The sequence below is a fragment of the Thalia democratica genome, chromosome 7, assembly GCF_965202585.1.
Source record: "Thalia democratica chromosome 7, ktThaDemo2.hap1.1, whole genome shotgun sequence".
Taxonomy (NCBI): domain Eukaryota; kingdom Metazoa; phylum Chordata; class Thaliacea; order Salpida; family Salpidae; genus Thalia; species Thalia democratica.
In genome coordinates, this window is record NC_139171.1 from 38,981,746 (window position 1) to 39,005,380 (window position 23,635).

At 27.0% G+C, this 23,635-nt stretch overlaps 1 protein-coding gene across 1 annotated transcript in view; it reads right to left on the reverse strand.

The window, feature by feature from the left end:
- LOC145841354 (dynein beta chain, ciliary-like) overlaps nucleotides 1–22,681 on the reverse strand; it is a 44,042-nt gene extending 21,361 nt beyond the window's left edge. Inside the window, exons 1-41 of the mRNA XM_082948716.1 lie at nucleotides 22,644–22,681; nucleotides 20,683–20,783; nucleotides 20,047–20,171; nucleotides 19,160–19,356; nucleotides 17,885–18,062; nucleotides 17,220–17,319; nucleotides 16,863–16,948; nucleotides 16,270–16,395; nucleotides 15,827–15,973; nucleotides 15,619–15,705; nucleotides 15,375–15,542; nucleotides 15,150–15,266; nucleotides 14,783–14,932; nucleotides 14,529–14,665; nucleotides 14,389–14,457; nucleotides 13,254–13,377; nucleotides 12,527–12,673; nucleotides 12,292–12,397; nucleotides 10,440–10,543; nucleotides 10,176–10,319; nucleotides 9,976–10,113; nucleotides 9,315–9,503; nucleotides 8,753–8,890; nucleotides 8,524–8,640; nucleotides 8,302–8,445; nucleotides 7,763–7,966; nucleotides 7,201–7,317; nucleotides 6,277–6,507; nucleotides 5,576–5,719; nucleotides 5,342–5,500; nucleotides 5,069–5,191; nucleotides 4,001–4,123; nucleotides 3,671–3,896; nucleotides 3,515–3,600; nucleotides 2,984–3,115; nucleotides 2,623–2,772; nucleotides 1,922–2,086; nucleotides 1,445–1,645; nucleotides 981–1,141; nucleotides 383–644; nucleotides 103–249 (exon numbers count right to left, since the gene is read on the reverse strand). Of these exons, the coding sequence (XP_082804842.1) occupies nucleotides 103–249; nucleotides 383–644; nucleotides 981–1,141; nucleotides 1,445–1,645; nucleotides 1,922–2,086; nucleotides 2,623–2,772; nucleotides 2,984–3,115; nucleotides 3,515–3,600; nucleotides 3,671–3,896; nucleotides 4,001–4,123; nucleotides 5,069–5,191; nucleotides 5,342–5,500; nucleotides 5,576–5,719; nucleotides 6,277–6,507; nucleotides 7,201–7,317; nucleotides 7,763–7,966; nucleotides 8,302–8,445; nucleotides 8,524–8,640; nucleotides 8,753–8,890; nucleotides 9,315–9,503; nucleotides 9,976–10,113; nucleotides 10,176–10,319; nucleotides 10,440–10,543; nucleotides 12,292–12,397; nucleotides 12,527–12,673; nucleotides 13,254–13,377; nucleotides 14,389–14,457; nucleotides 14,529–14,665; nucleotides 14,783–14,932; nucleotides 15,150–15,266; nucleotides 15,375–15,542; nucleotides 15,619–15,705; nucleotides 15,827–15,973; nucleotides 16,270–16,395; nucleotides 16,863–16,948; nucleotides 17,220–17,319; nucleotides 17,885–18,062; nucleotides 19,160–19,356; nucleotides 20,047–20,171; nucleotides 20,683–20,783; nucleotides 22,644–22,681 (5,808 nt within the window). The remainder of the gene's footprint in view (nucleotides 1–102; nucleotides 250–382; nucleotides 645–980; nucleotides 1,142–1,444; nucleotides 1,646–1,921; nucleotides 2,087–2,622; nucleotides 2,773–2,983; nucleotides 3,116–3,514; nucleotides 3,601–3,670; nucleotides 3,897–4,000; nucleotides 4,124–5,068; nucleotides 5,192–5,341; nucleotides 5,501–5,575; nucleotides 5,720–6,276; nucleotides 6,508–7,200; nucleotides 7,318–7,762; nucleotides 7,967–8,301; nucleotides 8,446–8,523; nucleotides 8,641–8,752; nucleotides 8,891–9,314; nucleotides 9,504–9,975; nucleotides 10,114–10,175; nucleotides 10,320–10,439; nucleotides 10,544–12,291; nucleotides 12,398–12,526; nucleotides 12,674–13,253; nucleotides 13,378–14,388; nucleotides 14,458–14,528; nucleotides 14,666–14,782; nucleotides 14,933–15,149; nucleotides 15,267–15,374; nucleotides 15,543–15,618; nucleotides 15,706–15,826; nucleotides 15,974–16,269; nucleotides 16,396–16,862; nucleotides 16,949–17,219; nucleotides 17,320–17,884; nucleotides 18,063–19,159; nucleotides 19,357–20,046; nucleotides 20,172–20,682; nucleotides 20,784–22,643) is intronic.
- Nucleotides 22,682–23,635: the final 954 nt, after the last annotated feature.

Below are 23,635 nucleotides of genomic sequence, written 5' to 3' on the forward strand. Positions count from 1 at the left end.
GGTTTTTACAGTTATCAAGAAATGTATTTAGTTTGCGTTTGGTTAACTATAAAGCTAATTTGTCTTGATAGAGTGTACTTTATGGACATGTTCAAAATATACCTTTAAATTTTCAGGCAACTCGGTACGACCGGCATAACCGGGATTCATGGTGATAAACACGCCGCATGTTGACACCAACGATATTTCCTCACCTTGAAATATAAACTTTGTTTTTTTGTGCTTTATCGCGTCCTGGATTGATTTCACCTGAAATTTTTATTGTGCTATGAGTGTAAAGGTGTATGAGCTTAAAATAATTTACATACATTTAAACATAGTACGAATTATTAAAACATATATTATAAAAGAGTATACAAGTTGTTAAAAAATATTTTGATACCTGCACTGCAATTACAGACAAAACTTCCACAGAAATACGGTTAAACTCGTCAAAGCAGCCCCAAGCTCCGGTTTGAGACAGACCTTTGTAAATGTTACCGCAAGACTTGTAGTCCATTTGTTCCGAGCAGTTAAAAACGTAAACCATAATTGCCAAAGCCCGGCCCAGATCCTTGGTAGTTTCAGTTTTTCCAGTACCAGCAGGTCCCGCCGGAGCACCGCCCATAATGAGATGAAGCGATTGCGTGAGAGTAATGTAACATCTAAAAAAAAAAATATTTTTTTTTAAATTGTTGACTAAGAACATATTTTCTCTGAAATGTACTGGTTTGTCGACTTTCGCTAGAACTAATTTTACATTTATGCAGCAAAATACATGCAACAAATATGTTATTTTATAACTAGTCAGATAGTTGAAAATACTACAAAACAAAGTGTTTTAAAAAGTTCATCATATTTATTTCTGTTTAATATTAAACCAAAACACTGGTTATTTATTTTTTTATTTAGCGAAAAAATAGTACAAATTTTACATTCTTACTGGAAAGTGCATTTTAAAAAAATATAAAAATAGTTCCAAGTTAATTTTCAAAAGATACCTGTCAGTAAGAGGAGTAATAACCAATCTAGGGCAATTTCCCAGATATTCATAAGAATATCGAAATTGCGCATCGCAAATATTAGCGAAACAATGTTTCTGCATATCATTCCAACGATGTTTCAACTGACATTGCCATACAAATTCATTCACACTTTCGACCTAAAGTATTTAATAAATTTTAATTTTTGAAATTTAAAAGTATTGTACAAGTTAAAGAAACTTTTTTTATGCATAAACTGATTACCATTACTTTCAGTTTTAGAATCGAATTTGGAAGCATGCTTATAAGTTATAAACTCAGACGTAAAGAAATGAATATTTTAAAACTAATATAATCTTTATGTTTTTTAATTAGTATTTTAAAGGATAAATCGAAACAAAGTATTTTAGAATATTGTAAACATAAAAGTCACTAGCAGTAACACGAAAAAATACTTTTAAACTTATAAAAACACAATTAACCTTTAACGATATTAGCTTTCCAACAACATCACGGGCGTGCACATCCATGGTACAAATGGTCATGATGCACTGACGGGCATGTTTGGTCAAGTCTCCTATCAAGTGGCCGATGAGTGCGTTCAGCTGCTGAACTTGCTTCTTGTAATAATCCTTGATGGCTCCCTCGTACCCTTCTTCAACTCGGGCAAAAGCAATTGCCACCTGCAATTTGTGTTTTAAATTAGTGCTAATAAAAAAATAATTGATGAGTTAAGCAAAACTTAATGTGGTATAAATTGAAAAATATATATAGCTACTCTTTTTTAAAGTACTTTTAATTAGATACAATAAATAGTTTAAATTGTGTGATTTATTTATACAACTTTTTTAGTCATAAATAATTTAAATTTTAAACACTCTTAAAGTGTTTTTATTGTTGGTTTATGATAGAAAACAAATGAAACTTAAACTGTAAAAAACGATATAAAAAGTTCATACCTCTGTAGTCCACCAAATTTGTGTGGTCGTTAAAGCAGGCTGAGCAGGAAAGTCGAAGATCCACAAATCTCTTGGTTTTTCCTCATAAGCGACAACAGCTTCTGCTAATGAAACGCGTATTGTGGAGCGAACACAGTCTAACACCCGGTTTAACCAAACTTCAACCTAAAAAAAAAGCTAAAAATAACACATCTATTACTTTTTCAAACCTAAACACTTAACAAAAAGTTTTTTTGAATGCTATTTACACGGTAAATCTAAAGTTTTAAAAAGTACTTGTATTTATGTATAGTTACGAAACTAACTTAAATGATGATTTTATATGCGTACTTAAGTAAAACTATTGTGTGAACAGTGCAATATAAGTATATAAACAGAAGCTTAACTCTTTTGATAAGTATTAAAGTTAGCTTAAACTCTTAATTATACAACTTAGAATCATGATACCTACAAAAAAAAAGTTGACATACAACGATGTTCTAAGCTTTAATAAATCTTGGAAAGATAAACAGCTTTAAGTAGTTCTTTAACGTTTATCCTGGCTTTTTTAATTACATGTGCGCAAACAGTAAATCTTAAAAATCTAACGAAACTTGATGCTACAACAACACACTCTAAAAAAGTACAATAAAATACAAATAAATGTTTTAAGTTTTCAAAATACATACTAAAGATAAAAAATCATCTTTGAATTAACTTACAGGCCCTTCGCAGTTGCATGGAGGAGTTAGTGGGACCTCCTCTCCGTCTCCGCTGAACATGGAGATTGCAGTCTTTGTCTGAACTCCGTCTTCTTCTTTGAACTTGAGTGATACAGTGTTATCAAACAGCTTCGACATATGCTTTGCTACCTACAACCATGTCGGTGATATTTGATGTAAATCAGACGTTTCCACAGTTTATTATAAGAAAGTAGCTAATCACTAAAAGTTATAAGATCAAGATCAATAACACATTTTAAAAACTTAGTTAAATACGTTTGTGCTGTAACACTTTTTAGAAACTAAGCTATAAAAGTGTTTATTAAATTACTTGTACTTATACAAAAACACTGCAGCTCACTTGAGGAGGATTAGTTCCTTTTGATAGAATATCCAACAAATCACTCGAAGAAATGAAGTAGAATCGTGGGAAAACCAATCGCTTTGTTTCCAAATAATTTTGCAGTGACTTTTCGCACTTAGTCAGATCATTCTGAAAAAATTGATAATTTAGTAAAACTTGCAGTCCTTAGTCTATTTTAGTTTTTATAAACTGTGGGTTTATAATATCTAAATAAAGAACAATATCGTTTTTTTATTCAAAAGTATGTTATATTTATATTACAACTAATCAATAAAAAGAACAAAGATTAAAGAAACTACAACATTTTAGCATATATTAAAGGTCTTTTAGTATATACTTTATAATATTCGTTACATAAGTTTAACTATTAAATTAACATTAACTTCCATACAAAAAAAAATACAATCATTAAAAAAATGTATACTATAATCTACCAAAAGTCTAATAGCGCTTGTAACAATTAATCAAACTTTTATTAAAAAACTAATAATTTTTCAAAAGATAACAATGATTATAAAATAACAGTACTTTTATGTCTTCAAGACGTTCTAACAATTTTGGTCTTGAAGTCGCCTCTATAACGTTTGGTGTAGTTTCAGCATGGGACAAAATTTCTATAATAAATAAAAACAGTAAGTATATATATATTGCTCAGTGGCTAAATTATCAATATACACACTAAACCTTTAAACTCGGAATCTATCGAGTCAAAACGTTTTGCATCTTCTACTAATTGAGCTCTAATATCCTCAGATGCGATAAAAATGCTTTCAAGATGAGACCAAGTTCTTTGAACTTCTAGCCAAATTGAAAGAGTTTGGTCGGCACGTGACAGCTTTTCAACCCACGTTGAAACAGATTCCAGAAATATTCCGATGAATTTGGAAGTCATAAGCGTTTGCAGTTGTACCTGTACGAATTTCGATATTAAGAAAAATAAGTTAATCGTGTACACATTTGAAAACGTCATTAAATTTATAGTGCAGAACTGTTGTTTGAAAAGTTAAGACTGACTTGATTTTCTTCTAGCGTTTCAAGCAACTCTTCAGAACAATGAATCATCATAACTTTTGTTCTCGGATGCTCTTGATATTGGAAAACCATTTGTGTCCACGTTGCATCCATCTCTTTCATAGTCTGTAATCATTAGTAATTATTTATTCACTTGTTAGTAATTTGAAACTCGTCAGTACTTCCTGATTTTGATATAAAAATATAAGCACTTTTTGAAACAGATAAAACATTTATAATTTTCAGTTAAAATTTGTTTGACTCTGCTTGATTTTACCAAAATTAATAAAACTATTCTGTTGTTTTGGGAAGTTTAAGTAAATATACTTTTGTTAACATTTGTAACTTTTTAAAATCCCTAAAAATTATTTTCACCTTTAGATTAAACTGACTTGATCTATTTCATAATTAATTGTTAGCATTAACATATTGTTAGAAAGAAATTTTGTTAGCAATATTACCTAGCTAAACAGTAATTATTGAAAATTTTATCTGATCACAAGCTATAAATCAATAAGTATTCAAAAAGTCATTTAGTTTAAAATTACTTAAAACCAATTTCATAAAAGTAATTGTAAAATGAACAAAATAACAAAACAAATCTCTAAAGTATAGCTTGAATAGTTCTTTAGAAGTAGTACAAAAAAAATTATGTAAAACTTTATTTCTAACCTAAGGTTTAAAAAAAAGCTTAAGTAAGACACTTGAACATAAGATCAATACTAGCAAAAAGATTTCAACGAAGTCTCATAAAAATGCTATCAAACAATGAAAAGTTTTTAACTTAGAAATCTTACCAAGGTTTAAAAAAGTATTTGTTTAAAAGTTCAAACTATACTAAGCTGTCCAAAGTATTACTACAAATGAATCTCACATTAACGCTTAACGACTAAACTTTAATAGAATTTAAGAATGCCTTCTCTTTTTTTTTGTAAAATTAACTAGTTTTGCAATAGTTATACTGTATAATAAACAATTTATCAAAGCACGAAATAAAATTTAATTTATTTAATTTTTAAACTTTTTGACAATTAAAAAGAGATAGAATACAAACTATACTAAAAACAATACTTTTTCAGTTGCCATTTCTTTTATAGCTTTATCTACAATCTCCTTTATTTCTTCCTCAAATTTATATAACTTTAGATCCAATAAATCTTTTAAGGTGGTGTTTTCGTTCATAGTGAAACTAGTCTGTTTAATTTTTTGTAATAAAGTCAGTTTGTTAAACAAAAACTAGTAAAGATAGTTTTATGATGAACATCATCCTTTTTTACAGCTTAATTACTTTTTTAATAAACAGTTTTTTCTTCAAAAAAAATAAAACAAACTATTTTGACTAACCCCTGTGACTATTCTGACTTCTTCCCAATGTCTATCGCGTATGGCTGAGTTTTGGAGATCATTTACTGATCTCAAAGCTGTCATGACATCTTTAACAGAGTTATCTAAACCTATGTACAGATCCCAATTTTTGGCTTCTTTGTCTAAAACGCGAATGTCCTAAAGTAGTATTAATAATAATTATACTTTCTGTACTGTTTAACCTAATATAATGTTCTTTTAACTAAAACAAACTTTCGCAAACGCCTTAAGATCCATGTCCATAAGATCTACATTAATATCGTTCCAGCTGGTTCGGTTCCAGTCACTTATGGTGGATGATACCAGATTTGATAAATCCCAAACTTCTTTTAATAAACCGATTTCTTTACGCGTTGCCTAAATTAAATTTGCTAAGTTTTGTTTAAGGCGAAAGCTGTACTTGATTTTCTAAAACATAAACAAAGCACAAACACTGATAAAGTAATTGTTATGTTGAACATAGCTACAGAAAAATACAAGGTTTGTACAAACAAATAAATTTCTGTACTAACATTGAAGAAAATTTAAATTATAAGATTAACGCTCTTTAGAAAATTAACAGTTGTTCTAAAGCAAAACTAGGAAAAACTCAATATAATATTAATATTTTGATCTTAAACTTTTATATTTTAATGGCTAACAAAAACTCGTTACTTTTTGAATACTTATATAGACAGTATTTTCATATTACTAAATTGTCTTTTAATAACTTAATATACAAAGCTCTACTTTGGTATGAATTTTACTATAATTTATTTTCAGTGCATATCAACTTTTTTTTTTGATAAATATAGGAGAATATTAAACTATTTAATGTTAATAAAGCAAGCTAAAATTTGCTACATACAAATCAGGTTTAAAAAACTGGACAACTATGCTGTTAGAACTATTATAAACACATCCAATAAAACTACCTTCAGCTGTCGGTACTCTGGAACTTCTACTCCGAAAATCTCTGCAGAATCTGAAGTTTCTTGCAAGTCGTTTTCGAGTTTTTCTAATTTTTTGTTGAACGCATCCAATCTTCGGTAAGGAGCCTGGCAGCCAAACTTCAGCATGCAGTCGGCATGAAATTTCTCACGAATCTGAACTTGCTTGACATCGAATGCTTGTAGCTTTTTACGGATCTTTGAAATTTCAGCCGTCTAAAAAACATTTGGTTTTATGTATTTGAAATTCAACATACATTTGTAATAAAATAAAAGATTCTATATAAAACTAACGTAAGTATGTACTATGTAGCAAAGGTTTGTATTTATCTATTTTAAGTACACATTTTCTAAATTCTTAAACGGAAACACGCTATTTTTGTATATGAATAAACGAGAATTATTTTCTGCTTCCTATATAAAACAAACATAAACTTTTCGAAGACGGTTCAGTTTAAAAAAACAATGGCTTAGTTTGTAAGTCACTCCGTTATAAATTCCGTTTTGTTTTGCAGTTCTAAGTGTCTAAATATATATTAGAAAAATATATACTGTTAGTTATCATGTTGTTTATATTTATTTGTGTATGCATATATATTTTTCTTAGCACTTATTTTTTGTGTAGTGTTAAGAAAACAGAAAATCGAAAGAAAAGATAAAACCGTCAAGTGTTTTTAATTTAATATCACTACAGTACAAGTAAACAAGCGCATGAGAAACAAACTCAGGTTGCGATACCCATTTCTACCCATTTTCAGCTAAACATCAACTACCATTATTTTGTATATTAAATTACACCAACCCGTATGATCATCTTAACTAAATGGCAAAGTCATAACAAAATAATCTAAAAACATAATACAAATTTAACGTGTGATAATGTTACTAAAAATAACTTGTAAAAATTACCTCCAAAGGCGTTACATGCTGCTTGACAACGACAGCCAACTTTTTAGTATTAACCCATTTGTGCGGCAGTTCTTCCAACAAATTGTGAACTTCATCTGACATTTCGTAATCATACGTCTGTAACATTAAAACGTTTTATCCTGGCGTAAGAGACCATTAAGTAAAAATTACTCTTTAACATCTAAAACTATATAATACTTAAACTCTGTTATTTGGAATTAAAAGTAAATTATGTTAGCTTTTATATTTGTGGGTAAAGCGTAAACAAAATAGTTAAAGGTTTATTATGTATTAGTTTATATATGATTCTTGGTCATTAAAATTTTTACTCAGATCTTAAAGCAGGTGTTTCCTTCAAAACTTTTTAGGTAAAAGAAATACTCAAATTAAACAGAACGAAGATAAAAACCTATTTACTGACAATGCTAACTGCTATATACGCTAATACATAACTAAATTAAGTAAGTGTGATTTATTTAACTCGTTAAAGTTTAAAACAAACTGTCTAAAAACCAACAAAAAACTGATTTTTAAAATAAACAGCAACAAAAAAGGAACAAACCTTTAATAGTTCAATTGTTTGCTTGAGAGGCTCAAACATTTCATCAGTGGCATTTGTTCGTTCCTGCACTCCGTTCAAGCACGCCAGTACTTTTACAAGGCCGTCGTAGTCACCTTTCTGCAAAGGTGCATTGAGCACTTCGTCTGTTTCTGCTATGAACTCGTTTAAGCCAATTAGACTGTCCGTAACATGGTTGATTAGATGCTGTTTGATTAAGCACAATTTTACATGATTGCATTCTTATAAGAGTTTTAATAGATGTTAAACTCTTTAAAGCATTCTATACTAGACCTTTTTAAGAAAGAAACTTAGTTTAGGTAAGTAAGAAGGAAATGAACATATACTAAAAAAATCTGAAAAAAAAAGTTAAAAAATCTTAGAACAACTTAATAAATAGTAGTAATAAAGTTTTCATACTTACCTTAAGCACTTCTATTTTAAGTATTAACAGCTAATAATTTGTATACTTATTTAAGTTGCAGTTTAACAATAAACATGTTACGATGGTTTTATAAACTAGGTAAAAAGTAAGCAAATACCTCCTGAAACATGTAACCCCAACTTTTGATCATCTTAAGAAGTGAAGAAATGAACGGTTTACTTTGCACAAGATACCAGCCATCGAAAGTAGCTGTGGTGGCAAACTTGCTTATTGTATCGTGCAGCTCTTCATAGCTGTCAATCTGTTGTTTTTTTTTTTTGTTCGCATTTGAGTTTTAACACATTACGTTGCATTCTAACTTTGAATATAAAGTACAAACTTGCTCTCTGAAAGCCTCCAAAGTAGGTGCTTTTTCTTCAAGTCCCCACGCCAACAAATTTTCCATGTCTTCAGGAGTTAACATGCGGCCATAGGTAATAAACTGACCTAACAACTCCTATAAACATTAATGGTTTAAGAGTACATAAAAAAATTATCTGTTTTCTAAATAAAGTAAAAAATACGAATTCAATAATATTAATTAAAATAATCTTATACTCTATACAAACTTTTTGGTCGTCAGCCCACAAGTTCGAATAGATCATAAACTCCTGAGAATATTCATAAGCCTTTGACAAAGTTGTATTGATTCTTTTCATCAGAGCTGATTTCACTTCTCCAAGGATGTCTGATGCTACCATGTCAGGCTGAATGCAAAATAAAATCAAGTTGTTGAAATAAATAAATAACCTACTTTTATAAAAAGATTGACCAGATGTGTTACTTTGCGTACTTATTTTTAGAGAAAAAGACATTGCTAAAATACACAAATGAAGTACTTATGGTTTAAGGACAAACTTATTTAAATGTTTTATATAACTGCATTTTATACAAAAATTAAATAGTTAAACCTAAAGCTGAAGGTATTTACAATAAAATAAATTAAATTTTAAAACTAAAATTTCATTAATTTGAAAACAAAAAAGTTGAAATAAAACCAAACACTTATCAAATATAAAGTAGGCATAATAAACAAAAATATATAACTTTTCAAAGATTATATTTGAAACAATTACTTGTAAACCAATACATAAAGAACATGTTGAAGATTCAACTTAAAAGAATACTTACAAGGTAGTTGACACGATCTGTACTGACAGAAACTCGTTCTATTAGTGAGCTCATTTCAAATATATCTTTCAGCAGACTTTCAACGAGGGAAACGAAACTGTTCGGAGCATGAGCGTCTATTGACGGATTGAACACCATGTTGAAATCAGTCAACGTCAAATCAGTTAAAAAGAGCGGTTGTACGTGACTCTGGATAAAATAGTTAAAACTGTATATAACTTTATAATTTAGAATTAAGTTTTCTAAAAATTTTTGGTTTTAAACAAAAAATATAGAACTTTTTGATAAATTTGGTGTGTAACGTTTTACTTGTAGTTGAAAAGTATTTCACATGTTTAATAAATATACATAATAAACACATAATACAAGATGATAAGAACTGTTTTTATAAGCTGCGAAAGCAGCAAAATTGTAAACAGTTTAAAAAAAAAATTTTAATTAGCTTTCAAAACAGTTTTATAGCATTAATGCATGTAAAGAAACACTTTGAATGTATGTACAAAACATGTATATAAGGTTTGATGAAAAAATACAACCAGTCGTGAATTTAGATGTTTAATTTTTCTAAAGCCTAGCATAGTGGGATAGTTAAACAGTTTGAAATTTTAATTTGTTAAATAAACTTAAGTAAATTGAAAATATATAGTATAATTTGGCGTACTTCGGTGTTATCCATAAAGTACACCATTGAAGTGTAAATGCAATTGTGAAAGCCTTTTACTAGTAGAACATCTACGTAGGCAAGATACGCTTTCCAATTGACATTTTGTTCGTCCGTGCGAAACAGCTTCAAGTTTTCCTATAAAGTAGAAATTTAAATAGTAATATGAACAAAAAGTGAGATAATCATACTTAACCTACCTTAACCAAGTTATGTATTCGATTTCCATCTTCAGTGATAACTGCATACTTTTTAGTTATAGCTAGTTGTCGTCCGTCTAGGTCCAACAAATTAAGAGACTGACCAACTGCTTTCCTTTCAAACAGTGGCGTTTTGGCCCATTCCTGTAAATTAAAAGCATTTCATAGCGATTTATTATATATGAAAACATTAAATAGATACAGGACAGAAATAGTCAAACTTTACAGATTGTATAAATAGAAAATATATGTAAGCTAATTTACGTCCATAATTCCTTTAATTGTGTCAACGTTATCATGGATCATTTGAACTCTTCTGTCCAAGTCTTCAGTCGCCTCACGAACACATTGTATGTATTCCCACATGTCTGGTAATTAAGTTTGATGTTTGAAAAAGATTATATTTTTTAAACTATAGCTTCCGCTTTAAGTACAATTTAAAAAAAAAACTTTTAAAGTATAAACTTAAATTAAAAAGCTAAATTAACAACTTGTATGCCTGTTAAGGACATTTTTCCTAAACTTTAAAGAAGTTTATACTAACTATTTTCGCTTTTAAAAAAGAAATATACCTTTAAGAGCTTTATTAGTCATCATGTATAAAAAAATACTATTTTATTTAAAGAAAAAAACCATCAGCAGAAATAAGCTAACGCTTAAAACTAGTTTTTTTAAAGAATACGAATAAACTTAAAAAGTTACTTAAGTTTTTTTTCTACAAAGACCAATTCTTCTAATCTGATAAATAAAATAGTATAGTATTAAAAATATCAATAAATAGTTAAATTTTAGCTTGTATCTTTTTATTTATAAAACTTTATAAACTCCGCAATTTACGTAGTGAAACACACCCACCTGACTTAGCGTATGTTCTAGAATCTTCGTTTTCGTCGTAATTCCAAGGACCAGGCGGTTCGGGTGTAGAAGAGTTGCTGGTTGTTCCGCTACTGCTACCTTCATCGCTTTTTCCGCTGGCTGACTGGTGAGAAGCTTGCGACTTGTCCTCCTCCTCTTCTTTTATAGTGGAATTTTCGTGCAACACCTGGCTGGGTTCGTTCATCATGTCCATCATGATGCTCTTGACGTCGCTGATCGACTCATCCTTCACCACTATTTCTTCCTTCTCTTCTTCAGGTTCCGGTGTAGACGGCACTCCATCTGTGAGATAATTTTAGTTGAAAAAGAAGAAAAAAGTTAATTTTGTTTAACAAAGTAATTTCTTTGGCTAAACATCATTTAATTAATTGTTATGCTTCCAGGTGTTTAGCTATACTTTTATAATTACAGCAACAGTGATATAGATTTATCTTACTATATATAATCTACATTCAACAAACTTTTGTTATATAAGAACATTGTATTCTTTTTACAGCTCAAAGCATACAACTTCATCTTAAGCCCTTTAATTTACATTTATTAATAATAAATATTACTTAAGGTCATAGGGTATTCTTTTTTTTTTTTTTCAAAGTACTTTTTAGATATAAGGGATCAAAATTGATGAGTTCAATAAGTCCCGTAAAAAGGTTAAGACACAAAAAAAACCTGTTTTTTCATGTATTTTCTAATCAATCTACCTCAAATATGTACACTTAAGGGCATAGGGGTGTTCACCTTGATTTTTACAAGTTGATCTCATTTTACAGAGTACAAACTACAAGCCAGTTTTTATAGAATTTAAAAATCTAACTAACTTTAACTTTTGAGATATTGTAATTTTTGTAAAAAATTTCCGGTACAAACGTATGAACCGCAAACATTTAATTATCAATTTTTTCCAAAATTTAAATATTTACTAAAAATTTATCTTCTTAATATTATTAGCTAGAGACCTTAAATTTTTAGTAAATATTTCTTATAGTTTACAAGAAATAAATAATAGAATTTTTTAAATGTTAAAAGTTAAAACATTAGATTTATTACTAAAATGGTTTACTAGAAAGTACTAAAATATTTATATTGTAGTAATAAATTATTATTGAAAAATATATTATGAAGATAAATTCTTTTGTTTAAAAAGTAGATAAAAACTTATAACAAATCAAATAGGAAGCTAAAGTATACAAATTGGTTTTAAAACACAACAAAAAATTGTATATAATTTTTAGAGTAAAACCTTCTTCCCAGTTGAGCTGATTTTCTGCAACCTTCAATATTTCGTCCAATTTGTCAAACTGGTCTTGCACTAAAGGAAGTTCAACTTTCAGCAAACTTTTCCGTGTCTGATTTATAAGAAAAATATTTTAAATATGATTTATTAAACTCATTCGAAATTTAAATTTAAGATTTTCCTTTACACGGTAAAAGTTATAAAGAGTTATATATTTCAATACATTAGCACTTTTACGTACTCTGTTGTAGCTCTCAGATACTAAATCAAGGTAGTTGTTGAAAATTATGTACTTTTCAACTTTAGCATAAAGTTTAGTAGCAACTTCCGGTAAATTTTCTCGTTCTAACGCTAGTAAATGCTTAACTTCTTTTAAGACTGCTACAAGCTGAAAAATTATAGATTTTTTGTTTTTAAGTGAAGAAAAAATATTCATGAAAGATTAAACTTAATTTTGAATTAAAACTATTTTTATAAAATAATTTTTTGAACATGTTATTAAAGATTTTTTGTCAACTAAAAGTGCATTTACTAGGAAACTCATAATAAAGAGTAGCTTTACAAATTAAAACAATATAGAGTTTAATTACCATTATAAACTAGTTTTTTTAATAACCTTCAGTTAATCTACATATTTTGAAATACAATTGTAAAATTTTACACCATAAATTCTAAATGTATAATGGAAATCTTTGTTTATAATTGTTCAAAGAACCAACTATTAAAAAAAATACTTGTTTTTGATTTTTCAAATAGTTTATAAAACTATTTAAAAATAAATAATTTTTTTAATTTACTTTAAGTATATAACATTAAAAATAACAAATAGTTATAAAAAACTAAAAAAAAAAATTACAACAATTTCTTATGGTTTAATTTGTATCAAATTATTCACAAAAATATTGAATATTAAAGTTACTATAGTACTGTTTAAAATATAATTGAGAAGTTTAAAAAACATAAACTACTTTTGGATTAAAGTTGGTTCTTATTTTAGAGCGTGAATCCCTCTTGATCAGATTTTCAGCCAAGCTGACTTCGCAAGCCTTGTCAATTTCGTTAACCCACTGTTTATAAACTCGTTCACGAAATCTGTAAACAAGCTCCGTACAAATAGTTCGAACTAAAAATACAAATATCTTACTATTAAGCAAAGGATTTTAGGAAGCGTGACAAAAATTTTTTTTTTTTTAATTTAAAACCGTAAGCAGTGTAAAAGACATAAATGAGGTAAGGCATTTTTTTTACAAGTTCGCTTTATTGTGCTGGTATTCGACTAAGTTACTTGTTATTTTTATTAAACGTTTTTAAACTTTTAAAAAATGTTTTGAGATATAAAGATACAAAATTCATAAGGTTCATTGCGGAAGAGCAAAACAAATAGGTTAAAATGACTATTTTATTAAAATTATGTTTTCTCCTAATACAGTTTTAAAGCAATCGTTTTCAAACTTTACCAGTCTATTCTTATACTGGAAACTATTCAACTACGATTTTAGACTTTGTTTTAACAAAAAAAAAATATTATAATGTTGAATAATCTTACTAAAACTATATAGATACGTAAAATAGACTTTTAATAATACGTAAAAATGTTTTTTTTTTTAATTAGCCATGAAAAAATTTGTTCTATTCGTTTGTATGGTAAACTATTTACAAAACTAACTATATCACATAAATAAGAAGATACTTTCATAGAATTTTTGGGTTTTATGTTATTTTTGTGATATAGTCAGCTTTGTAAAAATCTATGGTTTATACTTGATCGGTATTAATAAGAATAAATTTTAACTTAAAATAAAAAAATCTTTGACCTCGTCTTGTGACTTTAAAGAAGGAAAAAACTCTAATTTATAAAACTAAGATTATAAAAACAATAAACGAAAATCTTTAAATAAAAAACTACTATTGTTTCAATTTAGTTAACTTAAATTTTTAAACTGATTATTAAAGCAAGCTATAATCTAATAAAAATAAAGTTTAAAACATCAAAAATCTGTTGAAATTCTATAATATTAATGGTTTTAAATATAAGTATTTTCGATATACTAACTAACTTGTAGCTTAGCAGAATAAAAACAGTTTTTTTAAATATAAGCTTACTGGGAAATTAATTCCAACAACTGGTCTTTCTTTGTGATTAGGGAGGCAAACTCATCACTTTCGAACGACCTTGATTATAAAAAGTATTTATTTAAAAACAGAATTGCTTCAATTACAAAAAATGCATAAGTAAAACTAACGGATGATGATATATTTTGAACCATTCTAGGGGCCATGTGATTCTGTTGACGAGTTCTGAACAGAATTTCAGCTCACCAGAGACAGGAGGCATGTTTTTGTGAATGCATGGCCGGTAAGGATTAGGACGCCCTTCGTGCTGTTAATAAAAAGTATTACTTCTCTATCTTATTTTATAAAATAAAATTCCTTGTACAAGCTTTCATATAGAAGCAAGCATGAAGAGTAAGAGAGTTTAACAACTTTAATTACTTACTTGGTTATGGTGGTCTTTGACGTGTCTATCAAAAACTAATTTGCAGTTTTCAATCTCTTCAGCATACATATCAACCAGAGTTTTATAGTTTTGATCAAAATCTCGCTTGATAATTGGCCTCTCAACCAATGTTCCCAGAATATTCAAAAACTATAAAAAGTAGTTGTATTTGTTTTACTTCTATATTACGATTACTTTACCAAAAGACAGACTGAGATCACAAATAGTATATCATAAATACATTAAACAAGCTATTTTGTTTTAAGATTTCTTATAAACAGTACTTTTGACATATATTTATATTATTGCGTATATTTGTTACTTTTTTTAATATCTTATATCAATTTTAACATCAAATTATGCTCACTCTAAAACATTGCATGAGGGAGGTGCAATCTTCAAAGGCTTTGGTGAGCAAAGCGGACAGTTGACGCTCGTAATCAGAAGCTGTCTGATTGAAACCAACTAACGCGTCTTCTAATCCCTAAACAGTTTTTATAGTATTTAAATTAACTTGAGACAAACTAAACTGTTAGACACACTTATGCAGCTAAAAAAGGTAAAAGTAAAACAATGAATTAAAATAAGCTACCTGATCGTCGGGTTCAGTAGGGTTGTATGTAACCTCGCTAAACTTGTTGTAAACGTCTCTGAATTGTTCAAATATAGCCAAAGTTCTGGTGCTGCATAATCTTCCGCGCAAACCACCAAACTCTACTTTCTCTAGCTTGAAAAACTCACTGGAACGATGAAAAAAGCTCTGTAAATTTCAAATATTTTGTTTATAAATGCATATTTAACTTTTATAAAAGCGTAAAATTTGTGACCAACATTACCTTTAGTTTATTAACACGCTTGATAAACTGATCCAATCTTTCAAAAACCATAAAAGGTGGTATAGCTAAAGTCTTCACATCTGGGTTCTAAACAAAAAAATAAGTAGAAAAAATAAAATAAACAACTCCAACAACTTCTAAATAAACTATTTATAATTATCGTTTAAATTACTTACTAAATCTTAAATTTGAAAAGGAATAAACTAACTTCCTCGGCTTCCTTCGCAATATTACTTTTAAACTCTTTGAAACCGCATTTAAACTGCTGACATATTTTAAACACTTCAACACACATCGGAAGAGCTTCTTCAGCCTCCATTCTCAAAATGTCTTCACCTCCCAGATGGCTTTGAGCCTAAAATTTATTTAAAAAAAAACTAATTTATAAAACAATATTTATTATTTTTAATTTCGAATTAGATTAATTTCAATTCAATTGATAAAGACCTGAAGATCCCAATTTTGGGTGAAACGTCGTTGTCTTTTTGTAAAACAAAATTGTTATTAGTATTGTCTCCAAAAAATCAAATAATAGTTTGTCGAGACTTTTTGTGTTAAAAAAATATTCTTCACACACACCTAACTTAAGTATAATAATATTATTATAGATATATTAAAGTAGTATAATTAATTAAGGAAGACTCTACTCACAATATCTATCACTTGATTAAACACTTGACGTAACAAGATCACCATTTTCGAAGGAGTACTATAGTATTTGGAGCTTTTCCATACTAGCGCTATGGTATGAAAAAGTGGTTTGATGAAATGTGACATCTGTTTATTTCGAAAATAATAACAGTTTAAAACACTCATATTTTACACAATAAAAATAAACACTTAAATATGAAACTTCGTTTGTACCTTTTTAACATTATTATTATGATTTTTATTTTTATCAAGCTAATTAGTACAAGTATATAGAAATCCTTTATTGTGTCATTATAATAAAATAATTATGCCGTAAAAACAAGACTAAAAAAGAATTTTGAACTAAAATCACGTATAATTTAAAATTTTATTATCATAATAAACCGTATAAAAAACATTTAGTTTGACACAATGAAAGCCAACTCATACTTTTAAAAATACACCCTGTTTACTTAATTAGAAATTTACTTTGTTCGCAACAATTCATCGTAAAATTTAAGAATGCATAAAATGTAAAATATCACTTTTTAAATAACCAGTATATTTTTTCTAAAATAAGAAATAATTGCTGCTGTGTAATTCATAAAAAGTACCTGGGAAAACTCATTGTTGTCAAGATTACCAATTGGGCCGTTCAGAGGTGTCAAGTATAACTTTATATCTGCTGCTTCTTCAAGAGCTATGTTTTTAACATGTTTAGGAAAGAAAATACAAATTTTATTTATTACTTTTTAATTTGTAAAATCAGCTTGAAAAATCTATCAAAAAACAATGAAGTAATCTTCATTTAAATTAAAGTTATCAAATATGCCTAATTTTGTTGTCATTTTCTTGTTAGTAAATATTTATAATAAAAACATAATACAGTGTTTTTAAGGGTTTATATGAGCGTTTAATAATCTTGAAATTGCTATAAAATATTTCTTTGTAAGACATTAAACACTATTTACCTAAGCTAACTTTACCAACAAGATCTTGTAGCGCTGCATAGTAAGTACTGCCTACTTGCATTAACACTGAAGACATCTTTTTCACCTGCTTCTTGTTAAGCTAAAAGTAAAAAATATTCAAAACTTGGTTCAATGACTAATTTAATTTAAAAACTACATAAAGTATGTAAACATTAGAATTATTGGTAGTAACTTAGTTGATGTTACTTTGAGTAGTGTTTGAATTGAACTAATTCTAATACGACTAAAAAGATCAACGCAATATTCGTTAATTTATTAATTATTATTAAAATAACTTACAGAAAGAAAATAGGTTGTAAAAATCATAAATATTGTAATTAAGTTTCAGCTTAGCATACCAAAAAATAAATAAAAACTAAAATTTATCTCAATAAATCTAAATAATAAACAATAAGAATAATTCATTAATAGTTATTATATTTTTATTAAAACATTTTTTTATAAAACAGTACATATGAAGAGAAAAGTCATTTTTATTTAATAAATTATTTTATTAAAAACACTATGTATAATGTTCTATACTGATTTTATGCTCTTTTTATATAGCTATATAGTATTTAGTTTCACACATTAAGTACTCTAGAGCCTTTTATTAATAAACAATTTTAGGTCCATAAACTACAGATTTATAAGAAAATACTCACTTGTTCATGAATAAACTGAAGGTTTTTGTATCTCTGATCCCAAAACTGAATTTCAGCAGAAGGAAGTGGGTTAAATCCATTTTCAAAAACACTTGAAGAATCTTCTTTGATGACATCTCGAATTAAATGACTCCAGTCAACTACAGCACCTTCGATTGAATGAATAAGAGCTCGATTTCTAAAATTTTACAAATTTATTTATTTAATTTTTCTTTAGTATCAAATTTTAAGTGTATAATTTTACAGAAGTTTTTAAAAACTTTTTTTAATGTATATTATACTAATTTTGAGATACCTTTTAAACCATTTAAAAAGTGCAGTTGTGCACGTTGCAAAGTAGCTTTTGTCTAGTCCTTTTATTATCGGTTTGTTTAATTTTTATCGTTATAGAGCGCTTAATGCAGGGTTCCTAGGCAAAACTTTGTAGTTTTAGACTAACATGTCCCCAATTAGATTGAGATTTTTCTAACTTTTGTCAGTCGGTGCCCAATTGAGGTTATATCCAGATGAAAAAACATAGCTTATTAGTTTAGTTGTAATAACGTAGCATATAAGTAATAGGACTATTGAGTACATTTTCGGTTTTTCATTTTCAGTTTATTTATGAGATATGTTCTCAGTAAAATATCATAATATATTTTCATGCAACCACTAAAGATTAAAAATGATTTAGCCTGATTTGGTGTAAAGCCTGACGCGTATGAACTTTCATAGTTGTCTCTCTTGAAGAAATTTTCTTATTGTCTTAACAAAGTACTAATGTAAAAATATCAATGATTAATAATTTAAATTTTAGTTTAAAAAGGGTAAATTTTACCTTAACACCACATATTTCTTTTAAATGCAAACTTGTTTACTTCAATATTCCTATTTTAATAAGCAAAAATGTTATCGCTTAGTGGTTAATAGTATTTCTATGTCTGTATGATTGTAAACTAGGCACAAAAAGTTTATTTTATGTTTTGTTTAAATTTTTTCGTTTCTAGCTTTTTTATTGCAACATTCTAGTAACTAGACACAATTTATATGTTTATCGGGCCACTTAACCGATGCTCTTATAGCTTTACTTATAAACTGAAACAGCAAAATGTAAATTTAACATGGGAGGACAACATGAAAAAAATATATACAAAACTTGGATCTTAGCTTTTAATTATTCAAAAATCAATCTAAAAATGCCCTGGTAAGTGGAAATAAAACATCTGTAAAGCGTCTTCGGCCTATAATTAAATATTATAAACAAACTTTAAATTAAAAAACTTGTTGAAATCACACCTTGCAATATCTATTTTCTTTCCTTCTTCTACTAACTCAATACCAACAGGAAATGATAAAAGCGTTTGACCCTTAATTTGTCCATTTATAACAAAAACTCTATCTTTCAGTTTGTAAACGTGTTTTTTCAAGTCTTCTGAAACAACTTCAGGCCATTTATTTGAGTTTCTTGTGTTAAGAAAAATGGTGCATAAAATCTGAGTAGTAGTTATATAAAAGTTAGAGCAATAAACTTTTATAGTAAGTTTATAAATTTATTAAAGTTAATAAGTCTGTTATATCTAATTTGATTAATAAAAAAGGTACTATTGTAGTATAAAAGCTTTAGCAACTAAATGACACTGATAAAAAGTTGTAAAATAGTAAGTTTGAATACTATTCAACGAGTAAAAAAGAGTTTTTTTTAGTTCAAGTATTTAGACACAAAACTAAACTTACTTTAACAGTTAAAAAGTATCAAAATATTCACATGAAAAATTACATTTCAAAAAAATTACACTAATATCAAGAAAATCTAAACATATACCATCTCAAACAGTACAGGAAGTAAAAACTAAAATGATAAATGCTTTTTTATCTGAAATTAAGAAGATAAAACTTTCAACTATATATATAAAACATAAAATTTTATAGTTAATTTAGACTAATAAAGTTATTCTTTTAGAGGCTAAAAATTACTATAATGTAGCAGCTAGCAAATCATTATGAAATAAATACTACTTGAAATTAAGGACATAAATGTAAGCAGCTAAAATTCTGCTTCATATAAATTTACCACTACTTTAAAAGCAAATAAGGAAACCAAATGAGTATTTCAAAATCATAATTTGAATTTTTTAAATTAAAATTTTACTAAAACTTTTTAAAATACACGTATAAGTACAAACATCATCAACAAATGCAGCCATAGTTTCTAACGGATACGCAGGAATTTCTCCATATTTCAAGTTGTTTTGAACTTTGTCTTTTGCATGATCTACTGTGCCTTCCTCATTTTTTGCAAAATAAACTCCTACAAAATGAAACTAAAATTCAAATAAAAATATTATTGCTACGAAACATTCAAAAGTTTCTATATTTTATTCAACATATAAAATATATCCCTAAACAATTTAGCTATTTAAAGCAATTCATCAATTAAAGAAACTAAAATTCAGAATATACTTAATTTAAAAAAAAATAAAAATTTTGTAGAAATTGCCTATTTTACAAACAACTACAAGCTATTTACTTACAGTTTGTCTAAATTCAATGAAAAAAATTGGTTAAACAGAATTTCAAGTAAAAACAAAAAAAAAGTTTTTGATTAAATATTTTGATAAAGTTTACATATATGTAATGTTATAATCAGAAACATTTTTAAAACAAAACACTTAATAATACTTAATTTAAATAATGTTAACAACTTTTTTATGTTTTACCTTTAGTTTTTAATGAGCTTGGAAACTTTTCAGAAGCAACAACATTTTGGTTTGCATCAATATATATAAGTAAAAGCATTTGGCTTGAGTTCTCAAAAAAACTATTCACAAGTGTAGTATTAGACTCAACTCCACCAAACTTTTGCCATTTTTCCTCATTAAGCCCCATCGATTTGAAGCACTTCCATGCCAAAAATGACCATCTACATTTTTTCAATGATTTTACTCAATGTTTTGCTCTTTTATTTTTATGTAAAAAAACACAATTCAAGACTCAAAAAAGTACCATGATTAGCAAAATTGTGTATTATATACAATATAGTTATAAAAACTCACTACAGAGTAGTTTATCAATACAATACTTACAGATTGTATAATAAAGACCTTATTATATCTTTTTTCATTAAATTTACATCAGCTTTTACTAAAGTTATTCGAACTTATAGTTTTTCTTCATAACAAATATAAATTTTTTGACACATCTGAACATTTTTATAGTGTAATTTCAACTTATTACACATATATAAACTTAGTATATAAAACAAACCTTTTTCATATACTATAGTATACTATAAAAATAATAAGAACTAACTATAGTGCTTGAACTTTAACAACAAAATTGTTTTATTAAAATACATATAGCCAGTAGATGCACAGATTTTTTATATATTTGGTTGTGATTGTGCAGTAAGTATTTTGTTAGTGACTTACAGTTATATTAAACAAGTTTTTCTAGAATAATTATTTAGTTGTAATAAATATAAAAGTACAAGCTTTATTAAAAAAGGTAATTTAAGGGCATAGGGGAGTCCAACATATTACTTTACAAAAATTAACATTGGCTCTTATTTCAAAGCTTAGAGTATATACCATAAATAATTTTTATAGAACAAAAAACTTCAATTAACTTTTGATACTTAGTCAGTTGTGTACAAAAGTTTTAAATGCAAAAGTATGAAAAAAGAATTATTGCTGATTTTCTTGGAATAATAATAAAAAATACTAAAAATATCTCTTTTCCTCATTTTAAAAAATTAGCCACAACTTTTAGGAAATATTCTTTGCAACAAGAAATATCTTATTTTAACAATTAACCAAATTATACACAAAATAGAAAAATTGTACAATATTTTATTTTTAAGGTAAGATTAAATAGAGAAAGTGTATAGATAAACAAAATTAAAAACTGTAGGCGAGTTTTATCAAGTAATCTTTTTCTTGCATTTTTACTGTGGTCCTTTCATAGAAAATCTATTTAAACTTCCTGACTTCTCTGTTATTTTTCAACGTTTTTTTTTGTTTATATTGTTTTAACAGAAAATAGACAGTTGCAAAATACCTTTTAAGAAGTTTATTTAGTTTTATACACAACAAAAAACGTTAAAAAATAACAGATAAAACATAGTTTTATTAAGGTTCCCTGAACAAAAAATAAAAAGTTTTTACTGTTGCAAGACATTAATATTTGAAAATATTCTAAATACTAAACAGCTTTTTATAGATCACTTTTTTAACTCAGATATGCATTTGTTAATTATTTATTGTTTATTGAAATACAAAAAGGAAACTCTCAAAATATTTGGTCTTAGGACCCGGTGCACAAAGAACCTTTTGATTATCAAGTTGCACACCACTTAGATACCTTTTAATGTCTTGTCCAGGAAAGTTAAAACATTACTTTAAAAAATATAAAAATAGTTGACAATCTAAACAATTAAGAAATTAAATAGCTGTTCCAAACCTTTGCAACAATCACTTTTTTTTATTATGCAAAAGAACCTTTTTTTGTATTTTCACACACATAATGTAAAAACTAGTTTTTAAGTTTTAATTAGTAAAAAAAAAGTACATGTTTCCGAACTAAAATTTTTTTTATTAACTTAGGTAACATTATTTTGGTATAAATTTAAAGGTGAAAGATAAAAATTAAAGAGACATTCTAAAGCTAAAATTTTAAAGTAGGTGTTTTAAAAGTTTTAATTAATATTCTTATAATTATTTTATTAAACAAAAGAAGTATGGTTAACAATATGCGTTTAAAGTATAGTAAATTATGAACAAACCGTGGATCATCATGATCTCCTTTTGGCTCATCAGCCATTAGTAAAAATTTTATTACAAGGAAGTATTACTATAAATATTGTACTGTTTGTTATTATAATAATTTTTAGTTGTAGTCCTTTATTTCAGAGCTTGTTTACAAACACTTGGTAACGTGCAAATGTTTTGAATAGCAAACGGTGTTTCTAAACAATAAACTTTAAATTTAAAAGAGTAAAAATAGCAAAACTGACAGAAAAATATTAAACTAAAATTAACAGTTTAAATTTATAAAACTTTAGGTTGCTTTAACTTACAAAAACCAACTATTTTATAGGATTTTTAAGTAAGAAATAAAATTTAAACTAAAGTTTACTTAAACTCATAAAACATTATTAAATCAAGTATTAAATTAATTCTTTTAAACAAAAAAGTGTTATAATGATTTACCTTAAGTGTGTGAATAAATCAAACGCCTAAATGTATACTATAAGAACAATTTTTTTTAGTTTAGAAAACGCATAAAATAGAAGAAATATAAATATTTTTTTACATGATTAATGCAAATATGAAACAAAAGTTTAAATAAAACCGATAAATAAAATTAAACTTAATTAGATTGTATCAAAAAAAAAGCTAATATTCGGTAAAAAAATATAAAACTTGTTTTACTACGAGTGCAAGGTACGAAATTTTCCCTAGGTTAAAAAAGCGTATGTTATCATTGTCCTTAGTCCCTACAAGACCCTTTAACGCTAACTACTATACAATTAAAAAAGAAAAACAGTCATTTTTTTGTAAATTTGTTTGATCTTAAAATTATTTTCAATATCTAAAATCAATTACTTTTAGTTTTTACTATATTTAAAAATATTACTTCAATACTACATATGCTTTAATAAAAAACAAAAATCTTTTCAACTAAAATAAAATCTTTAAGAAAAATGTTCGTTTCTTGTTCTTTAAAAGTTTTACACTTAAAAAAAATTGTTCAATATGTATTTACAGTTTGGCT